The sequence below is a fragment of the Alosa pseudoharengus genome, unplaced genomic scaffold (genome assembly GCF_046254945.1).
Source record: "Alosa pseudoharengus isolate Yale_2024_CS ecotype anadromous, Long Island Sound unplaced genomic scaffold, YU_APseudo_1.1 YU_APseudo_1.1_scf_20, whole genome shotgun sequence".
Taxonomy (NCBI): domain Eukaryota; kingdom Metazoa; phylum Chordata; class Actinopteri; order Clupeiformes; family Clupeidae; genus Alosa; species Alosa pseudoharengus.
In genome coordinates, this window is record NW_027468664.1 from 8,597,676 (window position 1) to 8,608,137 (window position 10,462).

Here is a 10,462-nt window from a genome sequence, read left to right on the forward strand (position 1 = left end):
CTCCTTAGTGAATACTTCTGCTAATGGTTTGTTCTTTCTCTCCGAGGCCCTTTGAAGGTTGAGGTTAAATGGATGTGTTCGGTGTTTGCCTTTGGTTGTCCCCCGAAGACAAAAGGACTACAATTAATGGGTCATGTTTGACCGAGGGTGTGGGGTCAAACCTCGAGGTCTCGTAGGACTGGGTGCTCCTCAATGCCGGGGAAGAGGACTCTCATGGTGTAGGTTCGGTAATCCAGGAACGGAATTCCAACACCATCAAGGTCACTGGTGAGCTCGTGAATGTCGGTCTGCAGCTCGGCAAAGGCTGGGAGGAGAAAAAAATACAATGCACAAAATAAATGATGGCCTTTCGTTTTTAAACAGGAGAAGAACAATTAAGCAATTGGGGTAACGCTTTATAATAACTGAAGACTATGAAACATTTATTAAGCTTTTGAAAACTATTAGTAAATGCTACATTAATTCTCATCAGTAAAGCATGTACACACAGTTATAAACGGTTTGTTCATTTATTAATACTTAATTAATTATGCAATAACCATAAATGAAGTAATTTTCCCATTATAAACCAGCTGCAAACTTTTAAGCAATACTAATTATAATGTTTCATTAATTAACTTCATAATAACGTGTTGCATGGTCACCATCTACATTGTCATCATAAGTTGAAGTCCACCAATGGCTCACCTTCTTTACACTCGAGGGCCACGCGAGACTCCAGGTTGTCCATCTGCATCTGCAGGCGCTTGAGGGTGAGGTCACTCTCGCGAGACTTGCGCTTGTACGCGATCAGCACCATGACGATGAAGAGGATGAGGAGGCCTCCGGCCCCAGCGATGCTGATGATGGCCGTACTGCTCAGCGGACTGTCCGAGGTGATGTGGACAACGCCAGGAGAGAAATCGATACCGCCCACTCGAGCCTTACATGGGAAACAAACAAGAACAAGACTCAGGTGCCGCACAGAGAATGCGTCTGTTGGGTGTAGTGTCACATAACAGCGTTCCGGACGAGTGTAATTCCCGACAAGTTCCACGGACTCGTCTTATTTGATGAGATCTGAACATGTACCGGTACTCCTGCACAATATTACCTCCTGACTCTGAGACACGCCGACACCCTGGCAGTGAGGAAACGAGATTTGACTCTAATATATAAATCCAAACACATATACACTAAGCCAATTTGTGCCTTTGTGAAAGAGGGATGTGGAGGAAAAAAAAAGAGACAATGAAAAAGGGAAGAGCGGAGAAATATAGAGCGGATATGCGGGAGACACAAAATGAGCACGTGGCTCGCTCGCTCGGAGGATGATTAAATCAAACAGCAGTGATGCGGGGAAAGAGACATATTGGCCCTATTCTGTTTGGGTCTATTTGATGGTAATGGATCTGGGGATTTTCGGCGCTGCCTGTCCATCAGCGGAGCAGGTGGCGGAGCAGGAAGAGAGCTGTCTGCCCAGTTTTCTAACGCAGAGCCGCAAATGGAGCCCTTATTAGGTTTGGCCCACGCTAATACGCTTCGTCGAAGACTTATTTGTTGTTGCTCTGTCTGCCGTTAAGGGAGGACAATAACCACAAACGCTTTTTTTTTCTCTTTGGTCTTTGGGTCGTATTAGTCTAGAGGGAAAGGACATAGGATCCGTGTACTTTGGATGGCATGGCACACTTGTACCACAATGGCTCTCTTTCTTCCTTTGTCACACACACAGACGCGCACACACACACACACACACACACACACACACACACACACACACACACACACACACACACACACACACACACACACACACAGACATACACACACAGACACAGACACACACACACACACACACATACACACACACACACACCACACACACACACACACACAAAAGTGTGCGCTCTCTTACACACACACACACTCACCAGGACTTTGTGGCGTCCCGTCAGGTTGGGGGACTCGCAGAGCAGCTGTGTGTCGGACACGGTGAGAGAGCACGGCGTCTCTCCAATCAGCACGGTGTAGTTCAGCTTGCCGTTGCCAGGGGTGGGCGGCAGAAAGTTCCTTCCCTGTGGGAAAACAGTCAGACATCAGACATCCGTTCTGGTGAGCTGTAAGAACTGCAAACACTGTTCGTCACTGCAACAATGCGCCCCTGCAGGGGAACAGGTAAACAATAAAGATCGATCTGCAGTTGACTTGCAAACAAAATGCACACTTCCCCTGTGGTGGGCTCGGATAAAGCTCTGTGTTGCAACAGAGAATATAAATCTTCTGACACATACTGTACATTCCCTCGGTAAGATAGCTTTACTGCTGAGTGCCTTCACTTGAATGCATACAGCCCCATTCATCCCCATTAACCTGTTGAGGAGTGAATTATTTTCCTGGTTCCTTCTAGAATTCTACGCAAACAATCTATAGTTTCAGTGTTCCTTATACAGTCTATGGGGAAAATCTCTGAGGGTAATTGTGACATCATAATGTGGAACTCTCGGTTCGCGAACATTCTAATCACATATTTGTGACCGTACTCCTCAACAGGTAAGGGAGTGACCATGTCTCCTCCTGGGGGGTGGACGCTACCTTCAGGATGATGGGCGAGCCGGGCTTGAGCTCCTGCACGCCAGACGGACTGAGCGGCTCGAACACGGGGTTGGGGTAGTACAGGAAGTTGGTGTTGTTGAGCGCCCGCACGGCCTGCACGTCGTCCAGGATGAAGCCGAACTCGTCGGGCCGCTCCTCCTGTTGGCGGCTCAGGCTGACGGGCAGCTCAGGGGCCTGGCACAGCATGGTGGTGGGGCTCAGCACCTGGCACGTCTACGGTAGGAGACACACACACACACGCACACACACACACACACACACACACACACACACACACACACACACACACACACACACACACACACACACACACACACACACACACACACACACAAACATCTTTATACAGGTGCCAGGGACACTTTAATGTTTCTTTCATTCAGTCTTACCCTAGGGCCTAGACTAACTGTGCATCTATCTATGAGCTTGAATGTGAATGATGTTAAACCCATCTAAACACACAGGCCAATGTACAAGAGGGATTGCAACTCTATAGACAAGATGCTAAAGGTGCATACTATTAGGCTAGGTCATAAGTGGGACTTCATCGATGAGACACAAGAATATGTATACAAATACATATAGTTATGTAGGCATGATAATAATAGTACACTCTGTAGCATTACAGTGTGAAGTATAAACATGTTGAAGAGAAAAATTAAAGACCTACACAGAACCGATGAAAACTACCTGCAATACCTTGGTCTTTTCAACAGAAAAAAATGCAGTATCTACTTTTCAGTCATTTGATGAGTATAGCCATTAATCATGCTATGTTGGGACACAATATCTCAGAGCAGGGTTAGGGGGAGGTATTCCACTCTGCTGCCACTACAAAAGCCATTGTGATGTAGGTTTTACATTTCAATCAGGCGCCAGATTTAGCCTAATCCGACAAAAATGGCTGCACTTGGAGCCGCCGCATCTAAGCGCCACGCTCAAAGGCCGCATAAATCAGCCGGCGAGTCCTCCCTCAGCATAATGTGGCTTTGATCTGCGCCGCGATCGTGCCGGTGACTCAGTGTGTGATAACTGGCCCGACCTTCATTTCCCTCCAAAAAGACTCCATCCCTCTCTCCCTCTATCTCTCTCTATCTCCATCCCTGACTCTCGCTCTATCTCTCTCTATTTCCATCCCTGACTCTCATTTCTTCTCGTCTCCGCTGTGCTGCAGGTCCACAGGAAGACTTCCTGCTCCAGTGCCAGTGGCCGTGCCCTTTGTCTTTTCTGTGAAAATAAAGAGTCTCTGCACCAGACCTCCCACTGAAAAAGGTATATATCTATATAAGACACTATATAGAACTTACAGCACTGCCATGAGCTATTCAAAGGGGGAAATAGTCTTGGGGACTTCCATCGACCTTAAAATTCTTTTCTATTAAAGACAGAGGATCAGCACAGGATAAACCCTGAGAGATTGTGGCTCTGTGGAATTCCATGCAATACTCACATTACAAGTGTGCAGGTGGTGTGTGTGTGTGTGTGTGTGTGTGTGTGTGTGTGTGTGTGTGTGTGTGTGTGTGTGTGTGATTGTGTGTGTTCCCGCATGTGTGGCACTGCTGGGAGGACTGTCTGAAAGACATGTAAAACTGGTCACTAAAACTCTCCACACTATTCACACACAATTCAGTCGAAAAAAAAAAAAAAAAAAAAAAAAAAAAAAAAAAAACCCAAAAATGTTTTTCTTTCAAATCAACCTGATTAGAAACTATTGGATTACAGCGGGGAGGATATGAGAAACTGGAGTGCCTTGAATGATTGTATTCAGGCGAGGGGCACTGGGGACTGGTGGTGCTGGTGTGGGCCCGTTTGAAGTGAATTTCTCTGTGCCTCCAGCAACAGTATCCCTGGCCCTAATCATATCACGGGGACAGATGCTGAATGAGCGGGAGCCGGCGATGCGACAGGCAGATAACATTACTGTCTTTGGTCTCTGGGGCCTCTCAGTCACGCGGAGGAAAGGAGTCCGCTCCCCTGGCGTTATCGGCCCATTCTGCGGGGACGTAATGCGATCCCTCCGCGCCCGTGTCAAAAGTCTACTTTACGCTACTTTATTTTCAAATAAAAAGTTTTTGGTCCACTGGGACAAAAAGAGAGAAGGAGGTGTGTGTGTGTGTGTGTGTGTGTGGGGGGGGGGGGGGGGCAGACAGGTCATGGTTGTCACAGTTGGCAAAACCTGGCTCTCTCTCCCACTCTCCTCTCCCTCCATCTCTCTCTTTCTCTCTCTTTCTTTCATTCTCTATTGTCCTTCCTTTCCACCAGGCACATTCTTTGCTCAGCCTTGCACAGTGTCTGTCCTGCCTATTGTGGAGGGCCCTCTCCAGTCTGGGTAATTTACTGGAGCTCTCTCTGTGCACAGACCAGCCAAAGGCCTTGGGAGAATAAGGGGCTTCACAGAGGTCTGATTGACCGCTGAATGACTGTGCCAGGATTGTGTGTGTGTGTGTGTATGTGTGTGAGATGTGTGAGATGTGTGTGTGTGTGTGTGTGTGTGTGTGTGTGTGTGTGTGTGTGTGTGTGTGTGTGTGTGTGTGTGTGTGTGTGATGTGTGTGTATGTGTGTGTATGTGTGTGTGTGTGTGTGTGTGTGAGGGCTGTTCACTCACATTAACCGTCTCTAGGTTCTTGTACTTGGCTCTGATGAGAGGACTCTGAATGATGTCCAGGTTGGTTCCTGTCACTGTTACCGGTGTGTTCCCACTGTGATCAAGCAGAAACATGGAGGAAGTTCAAAATAGTTATTTAGTGGTTGCTGAAATGCCACACACTCATGCCCTTAACACACCCTATTCACACTGTTAATTGAGACTCCAAATGTGTTAATAGAAGGTGACAAAGAACTGTTTTTGTAAACAACCTTACAGCTAACCATGATCATAAACTCCATGTTGATTTGATGCTGTGAAAGCTTGCAGGCGGCATCGTCTAGCGTCTATCACCCCCCCGCCCTACCTGAAGGTGCGTCTCACACCCCCCCACCCTACCTGAAGATGCGTCTCTCACTCCCCCCCCACCCTACGTCAAGATACATCTCTCACCCCCCCCCCCCCCCCCCACTCTACCTGAAGATGCGTCTCTCACACCCCCACCCTACCTGAAGATGCTCCACTCAGGCTCCAGCTTGGTGATGGTGGGGTCCTCCACGTACTCGAAGCGCAGCTCCTTCTGGAGGTGGTCCACGCGCAGGTCCATCTGGAGGTGGGCTTTGTCGATGCCCACGGACACCGTCACGCTCCCCACGCCGTGGGGCGAGGCGTGCGACTTGCAGGTGATCCACACCCCGGCCCTCCTGTGGGACAACCACCAACCACGGCGGAATTGAGTCATTATGCACACAGGGGCTCCTACTCTTTACATACCCCCCTCCTCAGTCACAAGTCATTAACGATTCATTCAATATGACCCTCTACCAACAGCATTTTCATTAGGTCCACACAGCTCAACCAATGGAGCACAATGCCTGCAGCACCAAGGTCATCAGCTCAACTCCCATGAGCACACAGATAAAAATGTATAGCCTATCTGTCCTGCACGGCCCTTTGGATATAAGTGTCTGCTAAACAGATCAATGTAAATGTGTCCTATAGAGGCACATGAATCCTCATCCTCTAAAGGACACACATTCCTATAGAGGACACGCAAGCAATATGTGCACAATACCATCTATCCCAGTCCATTCCATCCCTACACATTGTCTGTACTGAAGAGGAACAGAGCAGTCATAGCAGGAGTGGTCCATAATGGAGGTGCAGTAGGAGGGGAGGTCTCTCTTGACAGCCCTTCAGCAGCACAGGGCTGAATTCATCTTTCATTTTTATCAGTGGCTGTCATGATTGTGACCCTCGCTGGACTACACAGTGATTGCTATTGATGTTATCGATTAGGGATCAGAAAGTGTTTTAAGTCTTAATGTCCATATTGATTTTTCCCTCCTCCCAGTCAGTATGTGATGACACTATCAATGACCTGTCAGGTTTTTCAGATTCTGTCAGATGTGATGTCATCTTAAAGCGACACGGCTGAGAGAGCATGACGATACCTATGGTAGGTGCACTTCTGGTCCTTGAACGTGATAGACACGTTGCTACCGGCATCCATGTTGCTCCCTGTGATGTTTACGATGGTTCCCCCGGAAACGGGCCCTCGGCTGGGTGTGATGTGAAGCAGTCTGGGCACCTGTGGGGGTGTTCAAGATTAAATCCACCAATAAGACATGTTGGTAAAATCACAAATCACAAATCACGCCAGCAGCCATATCCGACCATTTCGGCATTGCACCAACCAATTCTCCATCATGTAATTGTTTTCTCCCTTTTTCTTGCCATGGCCACTCACGGCAGACCACATAATCCAATTACAATCCTCCATGTGGTGGGAATAAAAGCCATTAATGTATGTATAAAATTGATAACGAGGCATAAAATGAGAGCATGATTGGAAAATGATTACAGCATGTGAGTTCAGCAAGTGTGGCACAAACCTGCCAAGAGTTGGTGATTAAATGGCCCATATATATATGCATACATGCCGAGAGCTCATATATAAACATGACTGCGGACGGGTGTTAAAAGCTGCCTTTTTATGACCGTGGAGAGGGGGTATATTATGGGATGTCGCTGACAAACGAGGCTGAGCTGCGTGGAGGTCAGGGGATGGGTATGGGGGTGAGGGGGTGAGGGGGTTTAGGGGGGGGGGGGTGCAGCAAGGTCCTGTTGTGTTTATGAGCGAGGTGGCAGTAAATCCCCACGGCGATGACCGGTGTGTGTGTGCATGTGTGGAGTGTGTGGAGCTGGGTAAAGAGCAGCTAAAGAGGTTTTCCAGACAAACTCACCACAAAGTAGTAGAACTTGCTGGTTTTGGTCATGAACTCTGGTCGGCACTCGCCCACGCACACCTGCACACCTCCGGCGAACTGGCTCCTCTCGGCCTTGCCCATCTCACAGACAATCCTGCGAGAACACATGCCATATCTTATGTGCATCCTCTCAAAACCACATGGAAAGATAAATAAATAGGCGTAGAAGCATCCTCATTGTAGCTCAACTGGATCGATGTATTGAAAACACATTTCATGCTCTCGTGCATCAGTGATGATAATATTAGATTAGCACATGTCAGGTGTAATGTACACCGTCTATTGACTTGTTTTTCTCATTTGCTCTCATTTCTCATGCCGTTGTGTTTCTACAAGAGAGAGTAGGAATGGCAGTGCTGCGCCTTCCACATGGGAAACCTTGCTTGAATCTCTAATGTGAAACTGACACAAAAACAGCCCCTCAGCTCATACCCGACGCAAGCTCCAAACCCACCCCCCCCCTCCACACACACACACACACACACACACACACACACACAGACCCAAAAGTGAGTGTATGAACAGAACTCCGATCATTATTTTCAAATTAGCATTCTCCTCCTCTTCCTTCCCGCATGCTCGGCGCTCTGTGATTACACATGCATAACGGAGGGCAGGGGGTACCTGACAGGTTAAGACAAATTCTAATCCACCCCCTTTATTTCCCGACAGGTGTCAAATACAAATTATCTGGCAATATTTTAAGAGGCTTATCACAAAGACTAGGAGCTGTGGTAGGGGAGAAAAAATGAAAAGTAAAAAAAAAAACCACATGTGCCAGCAGTATTTTTGTGAGAGTGGTAAGGAGAGGCAGGAGACTGTCTGAGGTCGCATGAATAATGATGGGAAGTTTTCACTTCCTGAACAAGCGGAATGGTCTCCCTGAAATCTCAGCTAAACACACATCCTAACAGGACCAGTCCTTTCGCAAAATTAAAAAAAGAGAAACTTTCTTAAAAGGATTTGCGGTTGACAGTTACGAGACCCATTGATCCAGTGTAACAGACTAATCTGAGTGAGGAGAAGAGTTTCATCTGGATGAGAACAGGCCTAAGCTCTCCAGTAAGCACAGAAAACTCCTCTGATCCTACTATGCAGCTCAAAATTCAATAAAAGTTATGCATTTCTCACGGCAATATAATATTAAGTGTACAGAAGCTTCAGAATAACACGCAAATAACATTCTTTTGAAAACAGTGCATTTCTTTCACTGAGAGTCTGAGTGAGATTCAAAAGCTCTTCAGTGCTTTCTCTATGCACTCTATTGTCATTGCCAAGGCTACGCTTGACTGAGAGTGCTGTAATCAAATAAATTTTTGCAATTATGAAGCAGATGGCTTCTTTTTTCAGTTGTACTCTTTAATAGAATTACTTCAGGCCGTGAGTAATGTTGAAAATCCTTTTCCCAACTTACTGCTCGGCGGGGATGTAGCCCTCCCGCACGGGACGACACTCCACGTCTGCCACCTTCACGTTCCCCTGGATCTCCTCAAACTCAAGGCCCAGGTTCTCGCCACGGATGGTGACCAGGGTTCCCCCCTCGCGAGGTCCTCTCACAGGCGTGAACTGCACCAAAGAAAGAGGGGAAGAAAATGTGAGGAGAAGGCCATTGTGGGGACAAAAACACTGCTGAAAAGTGCTCTCTTGCTGAGAAGGGATTTCTCCAGGGTTGTTTTTTTTTTTTTTGGTTGACGATACCTTTTTCCAGGAAAACTTTGAAACTATTCACTTTTTTTCAGGATGTGAACCCTGTTTGTCAGACGTCCCCACATGACACCAATCCTGAAGATTAGCGGGGGTGGATGGGGTGGGGTGGAGTGTGGTGGAGTCGTGGGAGCAGCGGGGGAAGCGGGATGACTCGGTGTCAACACCCTCCCTGTGGTGCTGGGACACACAGAGAGGCTCAGGAGCTACAGTGCTAACAGACACTGCTGGGCTAATTAGGCTTCTAGTCCTCTTTTTCTCTCTTTTTCTCTCTTTTTCTTTCTTTTTCTTTCTTTTCCTCTCTCCAATCTCTCGCACAGCCTCGTGCCACCTCCCCTGGATGATAGTCACCCATCAAACCAGCCCAGCTGTGGTGAGCCACCAAAAATAATAACTTATATTCTACTTAACAGCAGGATGTCTATGCAAACCAAGCTAAACATGAAAAAAAATCAGCATTTTGGGGGTTTAAAAGCTAATACAAAAGGACTTATCACTTGCTATTGCACAGATGCGACTCTATCTATGACATTTAAATAACCAATCTGTCTGATATCTACATCAACTGCTGAGGCAGTATCCGCTCAGCCGAATCCCAATTAGTGAGATTGCACATATTGCTGAGTGCCCAAATCTCTACATTCATCCAACAGCGACACAATTCTTTTTTTTTTTTTTAAGAGGTTCTGCTTGATAGCTTAATTCATAATTTGATATGACTCAGAATCCATAAAATTCCATCCAGTCGTATGCAGATGGGAGAGAATGCTATTATCAGCCAGTGTGTTATAGCTTAGTTACTCTGCTTGTTAACCACACTGATTATGGCCAATGGAGCAACGCTGCCATGATCCATAACAAGGCCCCCAAATAGTGAGCGATAAGGAAGGTGCAGCCAGCCAATCAGATTAGGCTATTCCCCCATGTGCTCTATATCGCTGCTTTGGCTAGTGAGGTCATCACAGCAGAGCTACCAGTCTGATAGTGCTGGAGCAAGTCTGAGCTGAGAGAGGGAGAGAGGGAGGGAGGGAGGGAGGGAGGGAAGAGGGGATGAGAGGACGAATGGGAGAGGGGGATGGAAGAGAGAGCTGGGGCGAAAGAGGGCGGCTGACAGGGGAGAGAAACAAACCATTTTTTTTTTCTGACACAAAAACAGCCAAAGAGATGCACATGCACTCTCAAGCAGACACACACGTACAGACACACACTTTTTCTCCATTCTCACAGGAACGATTTGTGAGTGAATGATTTAGGGTCAGTCGACAGGGTCAGGGGTAGCCACTGAAGTCATCCCTCAAATGAACAACTCATG

At 47.2% G+C, this 10,462-nt stretch overlaps 1 protein-coding gene across 1 annotated transcript in view; it reads right to left on the reverse strand.

Annotated features, from left to right (window-relative positions):
• Window positions 1–10,462, reverse strand: part of plxna4 (plexin A4) — a gene marked incomplete at its 5' end in the record, with an annotated part of 231,216 nt that overhangs the window by 41,408 nt on the left and 179,346 nt on the right. Inside the window, 9 exons of the mRNA XM_076297508.1 lie at window positions 162–304; window positions 688–922; window positions 1,911–2,054; window positions 2,572–2,805; window positions 5,198–5,291; window positions 5,686–5,880; window positions 6,631–6,767; window positions 7,423–7,540; window positions 8,861–9,012. Coding sequence (XP_076153623.1) covers window positions 162–304; window positions 688–922; window positions 1,911–2,054; window positions 2,572–2,805; window positions 5,198–5,291; window positions 5,686–5,880; window positions 6,631–6,767; window positions 7,423–7,540; window positions 8,861–9,012 — 1,452 coding nt within the window. The remainder of the gene's footprint in view (window positions 1–161; window positions 305–687; window positions 923–1,910; window positions 2,055–2,571; window positions 2,806–5,197; window positions 5,292–5,685; window positions 5,881–6,630; window positions 6,768–7,422; window positions 7,541–8,860; window positions 9,013–10,462) is intronic.